At 43.3% G+C, this 21,955-nt stretch overlaps 1 protein-coding gene across 1 annotated transcript in view; it reads left to right on the forward strand.

Moving 5' to 3' along the window:
- The window catches only part of LOC126183287 (exostosin-1-like), a 216,112-nt gene that overhangs the window by 173,950 nt on the left and 20,207 nt on the right, over positions 1–21,955 (forward strand). The window contains exon 5 of the mRNA XM_049925159.1: positions 17,007–17,300. Within this exon, the coding sequence (XP_049781116.1) occupies positions 17,007–17,300 (294 nt within the window). The remainder of the gene's footprint in view (positions 1–17,006; positions 17,301–21,955) is intronic.

Below are 21,955 nucleotides of genomic sequence, written 5' to 3' on the forward strand. Positions count from 1 at the left end.
TTGTAGAAATCGACTTAACAAGATAATTTATAAAAAAGGAAAGTTTAGAAATTTGATCCTAGTGTGTGAGTGTGTGTGTGTGTGTGTGTGAGAGAGAGAGAGAGAGAGAGAGAGAGAGAGAGAGAGAGAGAGAGAGAGGGGGGGGGGGCAATGCTGAGTTGAGGAATGACAGATAACTGTTGGAGAAGGAGAAAAGGAGTTACTGTAGGTAAGAAAAAAATACATTTCCTTGTTAAAATGTTCCTAGACGACCGTAATCGAAACAAGAAGAAGAAGATGATGATGATGATGATGATGATGATGATGAGTATTAGTGTGGAAGTATTTACTACTATTCAGGATTTTCTATTGGTTTTGTCTGTGGAAAAACAATTATTTGTAATTTTGTTGACGTCTCGGACGTGTTTGGATCCAACTGCGTCGTTCTCAATTAGTGCTCTCTGCTTAATAATCCTTCGTTGTGAAATACTATGCTGCTGAAGTACTCTGTTCATAGTGCTCTGATGTATTTTGAATGGGTCAACAGTGCGACTGAGTGAACGTCCTGAGTTCTGTGCCGTGTCACCTCGCCCAGTGATAACCTCTCTCGATACATCGGTTTGTACTCTCGGCACACTTTTAATGGAAGATCAGTTGACGACCGATCCATCCGACTGCCTGCCGTGTTGACTGTCCCGGTCTCCACTGCAGTCGATGCACTTGCCAATCGAGCGACGCTCATTGCGCTGCCCTATGATGGCACACGAATTTCGAAAGTAGCCCCGAATTGGCTGGCTGTCAGGGCCGTATCGCTGGCCGCAGATTTGCGTGATTAATGCCGCAGTGAGTGATGGACGCGGCCGCTGCCGTCGCGGGGCTGTGCCGATAGGCTATCGGCGCGGTCCACGTGATGGCTCGCCTGACGTGGACTAATGCCCGCGATTTGTTAGCGCCACCGCCTCTGCCCTGGCCCGGCACAATCACTCATCGAAAATAACCTGAGCATTGCCTTATCACGGCTCAAGTAAGGAACCGTGTGACAAATGCGGAATTATTTAAAACCAAAATTATCAGTGTTCCGCCCTGCGGCAGGTCTTCACGTGTAGCTCTCGTTGCGCTCGTATCATTTGCTACTCTCTTCGTTTTCTCATAATTGTTTCCTGTCCTTATACTATCCACCATCTGGTGTCTTCTTCGTCCTCTTCTTCTTCTGCCATTCAACGTTCCCTCCATAGCATCCAACGTCCAAGCTAACTATGTTTCCCCTCCCATATTACCTTTAAAATCTCTCGGTCTTCCTTCACTCTTCCCAGCACCCCTTCATTTCTCACTTTAACTCATTCTATCCATTCCATCTTTTTCCAAATCCGCATCACGAATGCTTCTATTCTGCTTTGTTCTTCTTTCCTCGGCGTCCTTGTCTCACCTCCATGTGATGCCACGCTGCATGTAAAGCAATTCGCATTTCTCAGGTCCCTGTCCATGCACCCACATAGGAGCCCCCTCTTCTTATTAAACGCCTTATTGGCAATTGCTGTATTTGTTTTCACCTCCTAATTGCATCTTGGGTCGTGCGTAATTATGCTTCCCAGATATTTGAAACCCCAACTCGTTCTACATCATCCTGTCCTAACTGTATAGTTGTTCTTACTTTTCTTGCACTTACACCCACACATTTCGTCTCGTTCGGAATTCCTCACAGATTTTATTTGATGCTTTTAACAGTCCAGTCATAGCTTTTCGCTCTCTGCCAGTAACAGCATATCATCAGCAAATCGAATGCATTCTGTTCTCCGACCATCAACCCGCAATCCTGTTTTTCGTTTCAAACATTTCTGAGTTGAATGCTCCAAATGTATGTTACAAATTATTGGGGAGAGACAGCAGCCTAGTCTTACTCCCTTCCAGTTGTACTTTCCTCTATCATCTCATTCCAAATCGGTACCCGTGTTTTCTGTTGTAGGTATAGATTCTTAATCAGCCTTGTATCCCTTCTGTCGACAGCATTCTTCCTTAGAATGTCCATTACGTTATTCCACTGCACACTATCGAAGGCTTTCTCCAGGTGAATGAAAACAGTATAAATTCATCTTCCTCTCTCAATGTGCTTCTCAGCAGTCCAGTTGCATCTCTTACACCGTTCCCTCTTCTAAATCCACACTGTTCCTTTGCAGTATTTTTTCCCAGTCTTCCGCGAAATCTTCTTTTTATCACCCGAAGTAGAACTTTTGGTGCATGAAAAATCAAACTTATGGTTCTAAAATCCTAACATTTCTTGGCATTGTTTTTCATAACAAATTCAAAATGATTCAAATGGCTCTGAACACTATGGGACTCAACTGCTGTGGTCATAAGTCCCCTAGAACTTAGAACTACTTAAACCTAACTAACCCAAGGACATCACACACATCCATGCCCGAGGCAGGATTCGAACCTGCGACCGCAGCGGTCGTGCGGTTCCGGATTGTAGCGCCTTTAACCGCTCGGCCACTCCGGCCGGCTTTTCATAACAGTCGGTATAATTACTGCCGAGAGAAAGTACCCGATCATTCACCTTTTTCATACATCTTATTGGATAGATAAGTTAACTGTTTTACACCACTATTCTTAAGGCTCTGAAACAATTCTGCTAGTAACCCACCAGCTCCCTTTGCTTTGTTTTTCTTGATCTCTCATAAAGCGATTTCTAATTCCCCTTCCAAGATGCAGCATCCTTTGTCCTCTTCTATAAATCTCGTCTCCTCTTCAAATTAAAGACGTTTGGTTTTTGATCAGCTTCGTATAGGCACTCTTCATATTCTTGCCACCTTCCCAACACTTCCTCTGGTTTATGCTTAATAACATAAATTTTATATCGAGGATTGGGGAAGACCTGAAACAGCTTGACCGGCCGAGGTGGTGCGGTGGTAAGATACTGGAGAGCTTTTCGGAGATTCTCAACAAACTCTAATGTCAGGCACTGTATGAGAGGCATTGTGCGTCACGGGTAGGTTTACTTTGAAATTCCAAGAAGCCTACGTCCCAATAAGAGTGGGGCAGCGTATTGCTTCGTCCCACTTAGGTCTCGCTAAATGACCGCGACAAGTTAATCAGAAGAATTAGAGCTCATACGGAGAGAGCCGCACGTAGGCTATCCTGCGCCCCTATTACAACTACCATTACTGCGCCCTCTTCCCCATCTACTTCCGTAAAACTAGCTTTCTCCAATTTTTTTCTCTACAAATTACAGAAATTTCATTACTTTCTGTGTATACTTAATAAAAATGAATCACTACTGAAAAATATTACTTCAGATATTTACATTGATAAAAAATATTACATACTGTATAAACTTTCTAAAATATTGAAAATAACGAAAATCTGTATTGATGAAAAGTACCCGAAAATCCCGAACGTAATGAGGAACTGACCAGCAGTCACGAGAAGCCGGTCTGTAAAGGAGTCGGGGAGGAATGTGTTGAGTACGGAAGCAGTAACAATAGAATACATCACTCACGAAAGATCAGTGACTTCGAAGTGGACTAGTCATTGGATTCAACTGAGTAACAGATCTATCGGGGACGTTTTAATCCTTCTAAAGCTGCTCTGAATGACTGTTGGGTACGTGATTACGAAATGGAAACGCTAAGGAACAATAATTACAGATAAACCAAGACCAGGCAGATGCCATATACCACTGAAGGACAACATCGGTCCAACATAGCGGAGGGTGGTTGTGAAAAATCGCATGTAATCATCGGAGGAAATCATTCGTCATGAGTTAAAAATTCTGGAGTACAGTGGTCGAGCAGTTTCTCATTAGCCACGCATTTCTGCACTCGATGGTAATCCACGTTTGAGCGACACCACTGGGCAGTGAGTGATTCTGATTGATGGATCACCCTATACTCTGTTCCAGTCAGAGCGAAGTGTTCGTGTTTGGTGAATGGCTGCAGTATAATACTTGCCACCATGTGTATACAAGGAAGATGGTATTACGGTATGGAGGTGTGTTTCGTAGTTAGGTCGCGGATTCCTTATTTCGCTTAGGAAAGCTCGAAACGCGGAAGGATATCAAAACATGTTACAGCGTTGTGTACTGCTTACAGTAGAAGCTTAGTTTGATGACGAGGATTGTTTGTATCAGCATGACAATGCACCGTGTCATGAAGCAGCATTTGTGAGGAGACTGTTTGGGAGCAATAACTTTCGTAAAATGGACTACCCTACACAGAGTCCCCCGACCTGAACCCATGGAACACCTTCGGGATGGGCTATAAAATGGACTTCGCTCCTAACATACGTGTTCAACATGATATCCTTCTCTGATCTGGTCCCTGTGAGAAGAATGGGCTGCAGTTCCTCCACATTCAGACTCCTTACCGAAAGCGACCCCAGCAAAATCATAAAGGCGAAGGGTGGACACATCGCCTGTCAATGTCTACTAATAAATGTCCGAAGTGTATATCTTGTTGTTTATAGCAGCTGCTGTAGATCGAACCGTATGAGTAGGATTGGCGGCCACAGTTAAAAATTGGAAGTTTTTGCCCAATTAGGATATTTGCTTCAGATCCCGCTTGACGGCGTCTAAGATCCAGCAGTACCGTGGCAAAGTTATATTAGTAGCAAGAACTGAGTTGAAATTAGCAAGATGTGTAAGTGGTAGATGTGTGAATCAAGCGTACTGTAGCCTCCTGGACGAAGTGACACTGTTGAAACGACAGTGTGACAACAGCATGCGTTTACAGTCGCGGGCAGAGGGAAAGGTTACTTCTCGTAGCCAGAATACAGGAACACGAGGCATACAAGAACTCGTGCAGGTGCCTCCGCTTGCAGCCTCGGCGAGTGCCTGCCACGCCTTCCCGTCGGTAGGGCCCTGCATACCGAAGCTTGCCGACAGATTTTCTTCCCAAGCACCATTTGGAAATGGAGAAGGGATGGGGGCAAGTGATAGTACTTCCGGAAGTACCCTTCCCCACACACCATAAGGTGGCTTGCGAAACGCAGATGCAGATGGGGCGCCCGTTCAGGAGTTCAAATCCCGTCCGGTCATCCAAATTTAGGTTTCCCATGATTTCCATAAAATCACTTTAAACAATTGTCAGTTTGGTTCATTTGAAAATGATAGATCGATTTTTTACCCAATCCCCAACTGGAGGTTCTGTCTCGAATTATCACATCATCGACGTGATCTACACCCAGATCTTTGTTTCTTCTTTCTCCCTGTATATTTCGCATGGAATAGGGAATAGAGGTCTGCACGGATAAGAGAAAAGCTGTAAGCATCCGCAGGTATTTTATCCACATTCATGGACATTAAAATATTGTAAATCATTTTAATCCTTTCGAAGCGCCAGAGAACTATGCTGATAAATTTGTGACTGGCACAAGCTTTCGTCAGTACATGTATGACCTTGCAATTTAAATTTCAGTGAGAAATAACGCAAAGGCTATTAATGACCGCGGTTTAATTCAACATAGGCTATCGTATTGTTCTTACGTTCCGTAAGTTAGAACTTTCAGTGATAATTACTGAAACAGGTTTTGTGAATATTTCTGCGAAATATTTTTGCGACATTGGGAAGTCAAATGAACTCTCTATCAGCCTTCACTGTCAAATGGTTGTAAAGCAGTTCGTTTATCAAATGCACGTGGTATGACCATAAAAAATATATACGTCGAAAGGATTCTTTGAGCTGTGTAGCGTTCGTTATTTCCGTTGTATATGAAAGCCGAACAGATGTCACAACGTAGAGCGACGGTTCCAAACAATGGTGTGTCCTACAGTAATTTTGATGACGCTTTGTGGCAACGTTTGGTAATTGCATAAGTAATAGCTGATCCCGGAAACGAAAGAGGAATGAGTCAGACGTAAGGCAGCTGCTGATAAGACGGAAATAGGATGTAATGTACGTGTAATTGTGGGGGGGGGGGGGGGGGGAAGAAAGCAAGGACGTGAGCATGTCGTCACATTAAGCCCTCACCTACTCGCTTCAGGACGCTGTGCATAGCAGCCAACATAGCGGTATTATTAGTATTGATTGTGTGTAATCGAAAGAGGCGAAAACCGTAATACTGACACTATCCTTCAGCTTTTTACCACAAAGTAACTATTATTGCTGTAATCTGTAGAGATACTCGCGAATAATCGCATCGACGAGGACTTTTCTCCGCAAAGAAAATATAACCGGCTAAATCTGCATCGACGCAGACCTCTGCCTGTATGCCTACGAGAAGAGCAAACGAATTTCTTGGACTGTTGACTGTGTATAAATAATCTACACACGCAGACCTCTATTTCATCTCCTCGAGTCACCCTTCGCAAACAAATTAGTAGCTATTCAGATCCACAAAAAAGACGCGATGCAGCGGTCAAATTCAGCAACGGCTATCAAAGAGATCATCACGAAAGAAAGAAACAAACAAACAAAACGAAATGGACAGGTGCGAGTAGGGCTCGCTCTCTGAGGGTTCCGCACAAATTTAATTATGTATACAACAGTAATATTAATAACAATAATAATAATAAAAATGCTGGCACGGGTGGCCAAACGGTTCTAGGCGCTACAGTCTGGAACAGCGCGACCGCTACGGTCGCAGGTTCGAATCCTGCCTCGGGCATGGATGTGTGTGATGTCCTTAGGTGAGTTAGGTTTAAGTAGTTCTAAGTTCTAGGGGACTGATGACCTGAGCAATTAAGTCCCATAGTGCTCGAAGCCATTTGAACCATTTTTGAAATAATAATAATAATAATAATAATTCCGTGTGGCTCAATGGCCTGGTGCAAGTTTTTCAATTGAGCGCACTTCAGGGTCTTACGTGTCCTTAACCTGTCCCAGTTATCCAACCAGGGATGAATCCGAACCACATGTCGTTCCTGGAGATTTCTCACATCTTTGAATGGTGAAGTTTGTGTTAAAACGAAGACTGAAAAATCCGTGGTCCGACCGAGATTCGTACTTTCGACTTCTCGATTTCCAGAGACGCGTTTTATCGCTATACCACCATGCCCTACATGTATATAGATATTTCGTCTCCATGATTTGATGAGTGTTTGTGAATGTCAAAACATGTGACATAAACGGTCATATCTTTTCAGTGAATTGAGTTAGAAGTTTTAATTTTTTAGACCGCCAAAGGACAGTATCGTAAACCTCAGTATTTGACATAAATGGCAGCACCATTCACTTGAGAAAAAGGATTCAGTCGGATTATCATATGACAAGGGCTTCGTTTTTACCGGTTACAGTATGGAACCCAAAAAAATAAAAAGCACATATCCGCCCTGAAACGTATCCTCATTCATTTTTGGGAAAATGAGTAGAAATATGGCATCTGGTGTATTTCACACATGTCAACAAAGACAGAACGTGTCTGCATTGTAAAGTTTTCATGTTATTTTTTCGAGGTTAGAGAAGGTTTTATAACACCGACCTAGTCAACAGCATTCACGGTTGCAGCGATTGCCAACCGTCCTGATTTAAGATAACCGTAGTTTCCGCAGATCATTTGAAGCCAGTTAAAGAAAAAAAACAGCCTATCTGTCTCTAATGGCCTCAACGTCGACGCTACGTGGAGTATAACCTCTCTTGTATCAAAGATAAAGGAAACGTTCGATAAAGATACAGATTCTCTTCGAGTAAAAGAGAGAACTTTTACAAGGCTCTGCTGTGCCGGTCGCCCCTGCCGGTTCTGCTACCTGGGGAAGCATACACGCCGACGTATCGGCTGGTGCCGTAAAGACTGCGCCGCGCAACATGCATAATGTATCGCGCTGCTGCTGACGTCATCGCTGCAGTCTGCACTCCAGACGTCTGACTACCGTTCTCTCGCAGTCAGTGAAGCAAGTATGGCCTTCCGCGCCGGTCCGACCAACAAAACGAACTCGTAACTTCCATTTGAAATTTTCTTTGTGCACTGAAAGATTTTCGTTTGATTTTATACGCTTTTCACACGAAATGAAATTTAAAATTTGTTTATCGCCCATTTAACAGAGGCACCACAGACAGCTCTGTTAGCTGTTTGTTGTAATTTTTAAATACAGTACTAATTTTGTTATCGCTCCTTCATCGCCCTTAACAAAATTCATAATATCGTCAGAGTAAGAGGAAAGTCATTTTTTGGTAAATAACTCCTGTAATAGTATTCATGTTCGTGACAGACACGAAGATTTTCACAACGGTTAAATCACTTTAACACTTTAATGACTATTAAGTAAAACACTGAACATTTATTTATTTATCTTTTCAAAAGTATATTTGACATAATTTTACACAAAAGAAGACCAAAAATTGGACACTTCAAGTGCATTTGGTGCAGCTCGCATAAACTCTTGCATAGTGCAGGTGATTGGTGATGAACACTGAAGGAAATGGCTGTTAGTCTGCTCAACGCCACACTGGCAAAGAACTGAGGCCACAAAGAAACCCCAAGTCCGCAGATTGGTCTTGCATCTCTTTGTGTTTGATCGTAATCTATTGAGAGACTTCCATATTGACCACTTCTCCGAATGTCCAGGGGGAAGCCATCCTTTGGAGCCATCCATTCTCCCAAATACCGACATTTCTCCCGTCATCGCGAGATCCTTGCCGTATGTGGATTCTCGACGAGAGCCTCAGTAGTTGTCAAGAAGCTCTTTCTTGATTTCAGCCTAGGATGTGCGGGCTGACGATCATACAGTGGATGGGCTTCCTTCGTTGTGGCATTACTTTTCTCGTATCTCGCAGTTACTTGACGTCTGATTTCAGGTACAGCTATGCCAGCGAGGCAGTGGAGTTTGTCCACAGGAGTAGGTCTTAAGCAACCCGTGATAATGCGGCAAGACTCATTTAGAGCCACGTCTGATACTCAGGAATTCACACTATTATCTTTGCAACTCAGATAAGCACAAATGTTTCCGTAGTTGCAACTGGATTTTGTTTTGTTTTTAACGGAACATGTTTCACCTCTCAGTAATAATTATGTGCATTTAACCACATAAATAGTAATTGCTACAACTCAGCTATGCGTTTCAAAGGACAGTGCTCTCATCATCAGGTTGCTGATCCATAGTTTTTGGCGTTCATTAAAAACTGAATAAATAAAAAATATAGTGTGCGGTGGGTCCCTGTCAACTTCACAACCGTGCAGCAGGCCTTGTCCTGTGTTCACTGGACGCTTCTCCTGATGTCCGGAGGTAGTTGTGAGCCGCCATGTCTGAGGTACCACTGTGCGTCTGTAGCTCCTCTTTATATTTCCACGTAAGTTATTTGACCAACCTCTAGTTATTACTTCCATAGAATAGCAAAGACTTCGGAATATTCATCTGCATTAAAATAATTTCAAAAAACTGTTAACAAATCATGTTCTGTTATCATTATCTTAACGTTAAGAACATTGTTAGATATCTCCAGAATGAGATTTTCACTCTGCAGCGGAGTGTGCGCTGATATGAAACTTCCTGGCAGATTAAAACTGTGTGCCCAACCGAGACTCGAACTCGGGACCTTTGCCTTTCGCGGGCAAGTGCTCTACCATCTGAGCTACCGAAACACGACTCACGCCCGGTACTCACAGCTTTACTTCTGCCAGTATCTCGTCTCCTACCTTCCAAACTTTACAGAAGCTCTCCTGCGAATCTTGCAGAACTAGCACTCCTGAAAGAAAGGATAATGCAAAGTTTGGAAGGTAGGAGACGAGATACTGGCAGAAGTAAAGCTGTGAGTACCGGGCGTGAGTCGTGCTTCGGTAGCTCAGATGGTAGAGCACTTGCCCGCGAAAGGCAAAGGTCCCGATTTCGAGTCTCGGTCGGGCACACTAGTTTTAATCTGCCAGGAAGTTTCATTGTTAGATATCTTTTCGGGTTTGGCTGTTCCTAATTCTTCTTCTCTCTTTTCCGTCTGCAGGATTTATAAATCGTCTTCTACGCCGTTTAAGAGGTGACATGTTTCATAAACGTGATGGGCCGCCGTTGACTTCTCGTAACTCTTCAATCTGACAGCGTCCTCGTCTACTTTATATCTGGCCGAAAAAGTTCTCCATGTCTGCGCAATATATTTTGCATCGCATGACGTCTACTGTATTTATACACAACCGAACTTTCAGATTTGTTCGCCTTGCTACAGATTATTATCGAATTGGAATGGTGCATCGTCATGTTGAAACCACATCCTCTCGTGATAGCTGATGTACAGGCTCCAAAACGTGTGACAGCACATCTGGAAGCGCCACCAGCTAACGTGAGTTATTCAAATACTAACAAAGCCCTTTTGGTTGATTTTGTATAATTTCACTCCACAAGTTGGGGGAGGTTTCTTGCTTGTGACCAGAGACGGAGTAAGGGTTTTCATCACTCCAGACGTGGCTGTTGCGGCAGCTGGAAACACCATCATAACTGAAAACCCTCATTGTTGAACAATACAGATTGTAGGAAGATCGGCCGTGCAATACCGAACTGCATAACTCACTGAAGTAAACGAATTATGGGTTCAGAAAAATTTGTTTTCATTGGTTGCACACTCTATTTATGACGTAGCGCAACTGCTGCTCCATTCAAACTGTCCATGCCATATTCTTCGTAGCGCGCAAATTGACGGGTGCTTATTGGCGATTCTTTTTCCTCGCACAGCCTAACGCATCTCGTCAAATTCTACTGTGCGAACAAATCTTTGTCGAGAACCTTGACTAGCTCTGTGTGGCTTGAGTGGCCCAGTCTCTGTCCACGGCCATAAATTTCCCCCAAGTAGGATGACATCCATTGCGAAACTTCCCTGTGTACATTAGTTAGGCTTGCAGTCACTATATCGTGCTGCTCCACGGATTAAATGGATGTCTGCCGCAGGCTGCAAACGAGTGGTATTCCATTTTCGACTGCTAGTTGTGAACGTTAAACAGTGGTGATATCATAATTAATAAAGACAATAAATTCATTAAATTAGTCTGATTATTCTTAATTTTTTCGAATAAAACCATCTATATGGCTTAAAATATTTTTATTTATTATGGCGTGTTTCGGCTACGACCATAATCAGCTCCTGTAACTGATATCAAAGTAAGATTAGAATGATGTATGTTTCTTGTACTCACCAAATGCACTTGGCGCTGAACATATAAATGTGGCACGAAGAGAAACCCCCCTCCCACTATCTTCGAAAGTAGCTGATATTAAAAGGTGGCTCTCGTGTACGCAGGAACTATACAGCTTTTTACAATACTTAATTGTAGTATGAAGAATGTGCTTGACAATATAGCTCAGTGTTCACTTGCATCGATCTGTAATTAAAAAATAGTTTACTCGTAGATCCAGTGAACCACAACTAACATCAGTTTTTATAATGTCCAGTTTGGCTCTTTTTAGTGGTGGCTATGGATAAGTCTCTCTAGGACACAGTCCTGTCTTGAAATACTATCCTTGTGATACTCACTGACTACCTACCTAACTAACTAACTGACTGGAACCATGTTTCTGCTTATGTCCACGTTTGGCGGGTGGGTGTCCACTTGGGAACTATTTGTGTGACGGTAGGCAGAATCTTAACGTAGTTCTTATCTAGCTCCCTCGCTAGCAGTCTAACCTAAACTATGTTGTGCCGAGTAATAGCACACTCGGCGTTCTTCCACGGAGGCCGTGTCTTGCATCTTCTGGGGACACAAGTGTTATATTTACACATTATCAGCTGACAAAAGTAATAATATACCCAAAGAAACTTAAAACTCTTAAAAGGAGGCTCAGTACCTATTGCAATAAAACAGTGTCGATTCATGGTTACAACTGCCAGGTCATTAAAAATTTACAAAAATAGGTTTTGTCGCAACAGACACTGATCTTTTTACCAAACAAAATCATTAAACAGATATATGTTTTGAGAATTTTATTTAGACATCCAGTTTCGGCATCTCATTAGTGCCATCTTCAGACTTCTGTGCACTCCATTTAAAGACAATCAGATATATCGATACCTGCATCACTGGAGTCATGGATATCAGCATTCCGTGAATTCGATTCTGGAGTCTTTACTTCGAAGACTGGCTGTTGTCAAGTCTTCGAAGTAAACACTCCAGAAACGAATTCACTGAATCTTTATATTCTCAAAATATACGACTGTTCGACGATTTCCTTTGATTAATATTTGACCGGTCGCTGTCCCGTATCCACAAGGGATGAACAGACACTATACTTCGTTTTAACAGCTCTAAATGTTAGTATTCATGGGTGAATTTTTACTTTTGACGACTGATAATGTATATAGACTACTTATCATTCTAGTGTTGCTTCAGTCTCAATTACAGTAGTCGAAACATGTAATAAATACAACAACAACGGGTAGACAAATTTTTAACTACCACCTTGAAAAAAATAAACTTCCGTGATTAATCTGATTGTTTGCAGGTACGTGCCTGCAGCGCTAGTACACGTAGAAAACTCAGCGCCACCTCATCACGGGACGCTTCTAGAGGAGCAAAACATAATGGCGCAGTCCATTGATAAAGTGTAGAAATAACTCATTTTTTAGAGTTGGTCATGAAGTTTTCATTATCACCTCTCGTAGGTGAAGGGGTATAGACTTGTCAGTTTAGTGCTTCAAACGTTACAAACCCGTACGTCATATGCGTTGCTGACCAAACACCTTATATTGCATAGCTTTCATTTCTGGACATTCCTTTTCTGGGGGTCATCGGTCTTCTGGCTGGTTAGTTGATGATCGTCACGAGCTCCTCTCCTGTGCGAACCTCTTAATCTCAGAATAGCACCGAACGTGCTTAACCATTTGTTGGATACGTTCCAGTTCATGTCTTCCTACACTTTTTACTATCTGTAGCTCCCTCTAGTATCAGAAATTTATTGCTTGATATCTTAACGCATATTCTGTCGTCCTGTACCTTCGCCCTGTCAATGTTTTCCTGATGTTCATTTCCTCCTCGATTCTGCGGAGATCCAATTCATTTCTTATCTTTTGTGCCCACCATATTTTCACCATTCATCGGTAGAACTACATCTCAGACGCTTCCGATTCTTTTCTTCTACAGTATTCCCACAGTCCACAATACACTCCCATAGATTTTCTGTACGCCAAACGTACATTCCCAGAAATTTGTTTCTCAAATTGAGGCCTATGCTTGATGCTAGCAGACATCTTTCGCCCTGAAATGCTCTCTTTGCCTGTCCTGGCCTAGTTTGTGTGTCTCCTTGCCTCGACCGTAATGTCTTATTTTACTTCAAAGGTCGCAGAATTCCTTCACTTCATCCAATTCTTGCTTACCAATTTTGATATTAAATTTTTCGTTAGTCTAACTTCTGCTACTTCTCATTACATTCGTCTTTGTTCGGTTTACTCTCAATTCACATTCTGTAACTCATTAGACTGTACACTCCGTTCAACAGGTCTTGTAATTTTTTTTTTCACTTTCACCGATGATAGCAATGACATTAGTGAATCTGTTACTGAATTTGGTGGCTCCTGAATTTTAAACGCACTCGTGAAGTTTTCTTTTATTTCCATCATTGCTTCTTCTACGTACAGATTTAACAGTAGATGCGAAAGATTGTGATTGTTAAGTTAATAGATTGGCCCATAATGAGTGGAGCTGTGGACGCTAGGAAGTGGAGTGCCAAGTGGAGAAGTCGGAACATCTCCAACATATTCTTCTGTTTAATTTAAATAGAGGGGTGACAGCAGTGGAGGCAGCGAGAACCATTTGCGTCGTGTGTAAGGATAATGCGACTGGACAGAGCACCGTAAGAAAATACTTTTCTCGTTTTGGGAGGGATCGTTCTGACATTCGTGACTCCCCACATTCAGAAAGACCTTCTGGGTTAGGTGGAGATCTTTAAATGCATTAATCCACAATCATCCACGTCAGTGTACTCGGTTGTGTGCGTCACAATCACAAAAATCAGCGGGTGGTCATAAGTGCACTCTGCCTGCACGTCATCATTTGGCTTGTGAATAACACCGACCATTCTAATCCTGTATCATTACTGATGACGAGAAATGGTGTCTTTATGGTTGTTGTTGTGTTGTTGTTGTTGTTGTGGTTGTGGTGGTCTTCAGTGCTGAGATTGGTTTGATGCAGCTCTCCTTGCTATTCTATCCTGTGCCAGCTTCTTCATCTACCAGTAGCTACTGCAGCCTACATCCTTCTGAATCTGCTTAGTGTATTCATCTCTTGGTCTCCCTCTACGATTTTTACCCTCCACGCTGCCCTCCAACACTAAATTGGTGATCCCTCGATGTCTCAGAACATGTCAACTAGTCAAGTTGTGCCACAAGCTCTTCTCCTCTCCAATTCTATTCAATACCTCCTCATTAATTATGTGATCTACCCATCTAATCTTCAGCATTCTTCTGTAGCACCACATTTCAAAAGCTTCTATTCTCTTCTTGTCTAAACTATTTATCGTCCACGTTTCACTTCCATACATGGCTACACTCCATACAAATACTTTCAGAAACGACTTCCTGACATTTAAATCTATACTCGATGTTAACAAATTTTTCTTCTTCAGAAACGCTTTCCTTGCCATTGCCAGTCTACATTTTGTATCCTCTCTACTTCGACCATCATCAGTAATTTTGCTCCCCAAATAGCAAAACTCCTTTACTACTTTAAGTGTCTCATTTCCTAATCTAATTCCCTCAGCATCACTCGACTTAATTCGACTACATTCCATTATCCTCGTTATGCTTTTGTTGATGTTCATCTTATACCCTCCTTTCAAGACACTGTCCATTCCATTCAACTGCTCTTCCAAGCCCTTTGCTGTCTCTGACAGAATTACGATGTTATCGGCGAACCTCAACGTTTTTATTTCTTCTCCATGGATTTTAATACCCACTCCAAACTTTTCTTTTGTTTCCTTTATTGCTTGTTCAATATACAGATTGAATAACATCGGGGATAGGCTACAACTCTGTCTCACTCCCTTCCCAACCACTGCTTCCCTTTCATACCCCTCGACTCTTATAGCTGCCATCTGTTGTCTGTACAAATTGTAAATAGACTTTCGCTCCCTGTATTTTACCCCTGCCACCTTCAGAATTTGAAAGAGAGTATTCCAGTCAACATTGTCAAAAGCTTTCTCTAAGTCTACAAATGCTAGAAACGTAGGTTTGCCTTTCCTTAATCTTTCTTCTAAGATAAGTCGGAGGGTCAGTATTGCCTCACGTGTTCCAATATTTCTACGGAATCCAAACTGATCTCACCCGAGGTCGGCTTCTATCAGTTTTTCCATTCGTCTGTAAAGAATTCGCGTTAGTATTTTGCAGCTGTGACTTATTAAACTGATAGTTCGGTAATTTTCACATCTGTCAACACCTGCTTTCTTTGGGATTGGAATTATTATATTCTTCTTGAAGTCTGAGGGTATTTCGCGTGTCTCATACATCTTGCTCACCAGATGGTAGAGTTTTGTCAGGACTGGCTCTCCCAAGGCTGTCAATAGTTCTAATGGAATGTTGTCTACTCCTGGGGCCTTGTTTTGACTTGGTTTTTCAGTGCTCTTTCAAACTCTTCACGCAGTATCATATCTCCCATTTCATCTTCATCTACATCCTCTTCCATTTCCATAATATTGTCCTCAAGTACATCGCTCTTGTATAGACCCTCTATATACTCCTTCCACGTTTCTAGTTTCCTTTCTTTGCGTAGAACTGGGTTTCCATCAAAGCTCTTGATATTCATGCAAGTGGTTCTCCTTTCTCCAAAGGTGTCTTTAATTTTCCTGTAGGCAGTATCTATCTTACCACTAGTGAGATAAGCCTCTACATCCTTACATTTGTCCTCTAGCCATCCCTGCTTAGCCATTTTGCACTTCCTGTCTTATGCTAACATAAGGAAAAGAAAGGAATAGTTGAGCCCAAACAAAGCAGCAACTCCCCGTACAAAGACGATGTGGTATACTAGGGTCTACTTGTCCGAAGTAGAACCATCACTTGTGACATTTGTTACCAACAATTGAGTCGTCTTGCAGACGCAATCCAAGAACAACGTCGAGGAAGACTGCGTGAAGTGATATGCTATTCCACGATTACGCCCTCCCGCATTCTTTTAGACTGACAGAAAACACTTGGGTTTGGAAATCATTTCACATCCACCTTATTCACCTGATCTTGCGACTCAGATTTTCACCTTTCCCGCTCTCTATCGAACGATCTTCAAGGAACTTCCTTTTCGAATTAAAGTGCGCTCCGAGTATGGCTCGACTAGTTACGAGTGTTTTCTACAGTCGCGTCTTAAAAAAGCTATCCCAGCATTGTCAGACTGTTGTAAATAGAGAAGGAAAATAGCGAGTGATCAAAAAGTCAGTATAAATTTGAAAACTTAATAAACCACGGAATAATGTAGATAGAGAGGTAAAAATTGACAAACATGCTTGGAATGACATGGGGTTTTATTAAAACCAACAAAGAAAGTATTGCTAGACGGGTGAAAGATCTTTTGCGCGCGTCGTTTGGTGATGATCGTGTGCTCAGCCGCCACTTTCGTCATGCTTGGCCTCCCAGGTCCCCAGACCTCAGTCCGTGCGATTATTGGCTTTGGGGTTACCTGAAGTCGCAAGTGTGTCGTGATCGATGGACATCTCTAGGGATGCTGAAAGACAACATCCGACGCCAATGCCTCACCATAACTCCAGACATGCTTTACAGTGCTGTTCTCAACATTATTCCTCAACTACAGCTGTTATTGAGAAATGATGGTGGACATACTGAGCATTTCCTGTAAAGAACATCATCTTTGCTTTGTCTTACTTTGTTATGCTAATTATTGCTATTCTGATGAGATGAAGCTCCATCTGTCGAAAATTTTTTGAACTTTTGTATTTTTTTGGTTCTAATAAAACCCCATGTCATTCCAAGCATGTGTGTCAATTTGTACCTCTCTATCTACATTATTCCGTGGTTTATTCAATTTTCAAATTTGTACTGACTTTTTGATCACCCGGTATATTATTGCCGACTGAAGTCTCTGTTAGATGTCCTCAGAATAGTCTGTTAAGTATTCTCGACGGCCTGCCTAGTTCCAGTGCTGTGTTGTGAGTGACGTGCCACGTGCGCTGTCTGTTGCCGCAGATCGTGGTGGTGTGGGCGCACGAGCGCGCGCCGCCCGGCCGTTCGCGCTGGCCCGCGCTGGGCCACGTGCCGCTGACGGTGCTCTCGCAGCCGCAGGGCCAGGGCCAGGGGCCGGCGGGCATCGGGCGCCGCTTCCAGCCGCACCCGCTGCTGCAGTCGGACGCCGTCCTCTCGCTCGACGAGGACTGCCTGCTCACCACCGACGAGGTCGACTTCGCCTTCGCCGTGTGGCAAGCCTTCCCCGACCGCATCGTCGGCTACCCCGCGCGCTCGCACTACTGGGACGACGCCAAGGTGAGGCTTCGCGTCCACTTTTAAACTTCCCACTACGCTGAAGGACGTACAACGCGGCTATACTGTAGCCTAAACGTTGGTACCATTATTAATATTGGTGCCGCCCGGATAGCCGTGCTATCTAACGCGCTGCTTCCCGAGCAGGAAGGCGTGCCGGTCCCCGCCACGAATACGCCAGGCGGATTTGTGTCGAGGTCCGGTGTGCCGGCCAGCCTGTAGATGGTTTTTAAAGCAGTTTTCAATCTACCTCGGCGAATGCGGGCTGGTCCCCTTGTTCCGCCTCAGGTACATTCTCGGCGACTGCTGCGCAAACACACACACACACACACACACACACACACACACACACACACTTATTCTACCGCGCAAACATTTGGGGTTATACTCGTCTGGTACGACACGTTCCCGGGGGAGTCCACTGGAGGCCGCCGGCCGGAGTGGCCGTGCGGTTCTAGGCGCTACAGTCTGGAGCCGAGCGACCGCTACGGTCGCAGATTCGAATCGTGCCTCGGGCATGGATGTGCGTGATGTCCTTAGGTTAGTTACGTTTAATTAGTTCTGAGTTCTAGGCGACTGATGACCTCAGAATTTAAGTCGCATAGTGCTCAGAGCCATTTTTTTTCCACTGGGGGCCGAACCGCACAATAACCCTGGGTTCGGTGTGGGGTGGTTGCACTGCTGTGGTCTATTGTGGAGTTGTGAACCACTGCGGGCTAGGGGGGGGGGGGGGGGCAGGTTCCAAACTGGCTCTAAGCACTATGGAACTTAACATCTGAGGTCATCACTCACTTAGAACTACTTAAACCTAACTAACCTAAGGAAATCACACACAGCCATGCCCGCGGCAGGATTCGAACCTGCGATCGTAGCGGTCGTGCGGTTCCAGACTGAAGCGCCTAGAACCGCTCAGCCACAACGGCTGGCACGGGGTGGGGTGGGGGGTGGTGGCGTGGGTGGCGAAGCCTCTCCGTTGTTTCTAGGTCCCCAGTTGAATACATACATATTAATATATACAGGAATTATGACCGAGTGGCTTTTAATATGAAAATATACCTGTTGCAGAGAGTTTAATTAAGACCACGGATCTCTTACTGGTATCAGAATGCGTCTGCTCCTCGCAAGCGTGGTTGTTCTAGACATATAAGGACACATAATTTAACACTTAGTAAGGACAGGCATCGTTACAAATAAACAAATGGGAAGGATGAAGAATCATACACATAAGAGGTGTGTGAGACCGACAAGACTGCGAGCGACCTGGCAATGCTGTGTTGTTCTACTTGTGTAGACTGGTGTGTTCTTCCCTTCCAGATGTTCAGTCCGAGCTTCGTACAGCCGTCGCGGGATTTTTGAGAGCGCCCACAGCCAAGTCGTATATACATATAGTGTGTGTTTTACGAAAACGGAACAGTGGAATTTAGAGCAACGTTTGGAAACAGGCCTGTAGGTAACATTCCTTATCAAGAGCACAAGTGCCGGCCGGAGTGGCCGAGCGGTTAAAGGCGCTACAGTCTTGAACCGCACGACCGCTACGGTCGCAGGTTCGAATCCTGCCTCGGGCATGGATGTGTGTGATGTCCTTAGGTTAGTTAGGTTTAAGTAGTTCTAAGTTCTAGGGGACTTATGACCACAGCAGTTGAGTCCCATAGTGCTCAGAGCCAAGAGCACAAGTGTTTCGCTGGCACAAATCAGTTTTCGAAGTCCTCGCTGAGGAAAAACTTCAACTTCAGAGACTGACCAAAACGTCGAATATATACGTGCTCTTGTGAGATCAGACCGGCGTTTAACAATAAGGGTGGGTGACCTGTAACACTTAAACACTTTCACTGTGGACAAACTTTTGACTGAAGTTACGCATATGCGAAAGGTTTGTGCCAAAATGGTGCCGAAAGATCCTACAACCGAGCAACACTATCGAAGTAACGTGTGCGTTGATCTTCTTGAAAGGATTGACGATTACCACAAATGGTTCAGTTTTGTACTCACAAGTGATGACACCTGCATTTTTGAGTACGATCCTGAGACAAAGCGGCGAAGTGAGACATCTCGAACGAAAAAATCTTGTTTCGTTAAAGTCAGTACAGCCATTAGACTGATGTTTATTTGCAGTGTTACATTAACACTTCCACGATCATGATTTCGGCTTCAAAGTACCATTATCAAGTGTTTTAAGTGTTATACAGTGGCTAAGATGGCATACTCTCGTATTTAAAACACACTATTAGACACCCGTCCTCCTGGACGGGGGCAGTAGCATAACCTCACTGGCACACTCGGTAAATAACTCTTTCACACTTCTAATATGCCTATTCAACGCTGCATATTCAGTGACTTGTCTTCTGACCAGACGTTAGTCATTATTTTGAAGTGATTTGCATCTGATGACATATTCACACATAAGTTTACTTAGCTGTTTATCTTGATGATGGGCCGGCCGCGGTGGCCGTGCGGTTCTGGCGCTGCAGTTCGGAACCGCGGGACTGCTACGGTCGCAGGTTCGAATCCTGCCTCGGGCATGGATGTGTGTGATGTCCTTAGGTTAGTTAGGTTTACGTAGTTCTAAGTTCTAGGGGACTTATGACCTAAGATGTTGAGTCCCATAGTGCTCAGAGCCATTTGAACCATTTTCTTGATGATGGCTTCATTGTCTTATTTAGAGACATGATAATGTCCGTGGGTCTTCTTCTAGTACGGAGAAGATTAACTGATGAAAGGGTTGTAAAGATCGGGTGATTCTCGATATACTGAATGGAGTTTTAAATGTTTGTATTCTGCAACATTTTACGTATTATGACGACACAATTTGAGCAAACCCAGCCAGTAATACATCTTATTCCTGTAACCTCACACACAACTCAACTTCCATTTGCCCGCATCTCGTGGTCGTGCGGTAGCGTTCTCGCTTCCCACGCCTGGGTTCCCGGGTTCGATTCCCGGCGGGGTCAGGGATTTTCTCTGCCTCGTGATGGCTGGGTGTTGTGTGCTGTCCTTAGGTTAGTTAGGTTTAAGTAGTTCTAAGTTCTAGAGGACTTATGACCACGGCAGTTGAGTCCCATAGTGCTCAGAGCCATTTGAACCAACTTCCATTTACAGACACCCCCTGCCAAGGCTGTACAAATTGAAAAACAACAGAGATACTCTACAAAGCAAAGAGTTCACATCTTCGTCAGAGGCAATCTCTGGTACATATTTAGCAAAATAAACAGAAATGAACTTACAAAATTTTTAAGCAACATACTTCAGAATTGTTTTAGATACGTGGAATACGAATATTTAGGTTTGAAGTATTTTTATGGTAATGGATGATAGTGGGACCTCTAATGTATCACTGGTTTAATTACGTTACACACATTGTAGGAAATTGCGTGAATGATATAAGAAGTGAGAGGTATAGGTAACAGTTATGCCATTGTCATTAACATCGTGCTGCCAAAATGCTTGGTATATTGGAATAAAACGCGTCTGAAGCTAAAAAAGTTTAATTTTATGAACCTCATAATATGTAGAAAAATTAAATTATTGTTATTATTATTAGTCATGTTGTTAATTATACATAAAGGGTGAGTCAAGAGGAAAGGTACATGCTTTGAGAGGTCATAATATTTTGGTGATTCTGACCAAAAAATCATCTGTACGTGTGTTCTTTTCTTAAGCGCATTCGATATACAACTCTTCGAAAATAATGGACGTCAGTCTCATGTCGTTCTTCACCAGCACTCACATGCGAATACAACCAAAGCGACATTAGGTTACGTAGTTTTGTCTTTACTGACCATAGGTCATTTTTCTGAAACCACGCTATTTTTTCTCATGTACACATTGATTTAGTGCGTCTGCTACTTCCAGCAGTAGGAGTCTATTATGTTCTCAAGGTAACAGACTTATACACCCTGTGGCCAGATGCTACTCCAATTACAGACATTTCGACGGAAACAACAGCCAATACATTCGTTATTACATGGAACTTATAGCTCGTATTATTTATGTGTGAGGTCAAAGGCCGGCCGGAGTGGCCGAGCGGTTCTAGGCGCTTCAGTCTGGAACCGCGCGGCCGCTACGGTCGCAGGTTCGAATCCTGCCTCGGGCATGGATGTGTGTGATGTTCTTAGGTTAGTTAGGTTTAAATAGTTCCAAGTTCTAGGGAACTGATGACCTCAGATGTTAAGTCCCATAGTGCTCAGAGCCATTTGAACCATTTTTTGAGGTCAAAGCTCGTATTTTTTTTGCGTGCGGTCAAGTAAAGGACCGTACCAATGAGCTCAGATCAGTATCACAGCTGCTGCGTAAAAGAGCTGCAAAGTACATTGAAGATGACAGTGGACTTTCTGAACCTCTTCTGTGAGGAAATGTACACTATTAAATAAAACTTAGATAAAAATGTTTCATTTACGATGACCTGCATTTGTCTTGTTTCCCTCCGTTTTCACAGTTTCTTCAGAAACTGTTAAGAAGTTGACATACGTTTATACGATGCTTTTTGTTCAGAATCACTAATACTACCACCCCTCAAAGCATGTACCTTTCCTTCTAACTCACCTTGTATAGTGATAATTGGTTCTCTAATATACACAAAACTAAATCAGACCGTTTGTAGAACTGTAAAACTTGAGAAAGTTTTGTTGTGCGTGATCAATGTAACATGGGTCCTGCAGGTT

This window comes from Schistocerca cancellata, chromosome 1 (assembly GCF_023864275.1).
Source record: "Schistocerca cancellata isolate TAMUIC-IGC-003103 chromosome 1, iqSchCanc2.1, whole genome shotgun sequence".
Classification (NCBI taxonomy): Eukaryota; Metazoa; Arthropoda; class Insecta; order Orthoptera; family Acrididae; genus Schistocerca; species Schistocerca cancellata.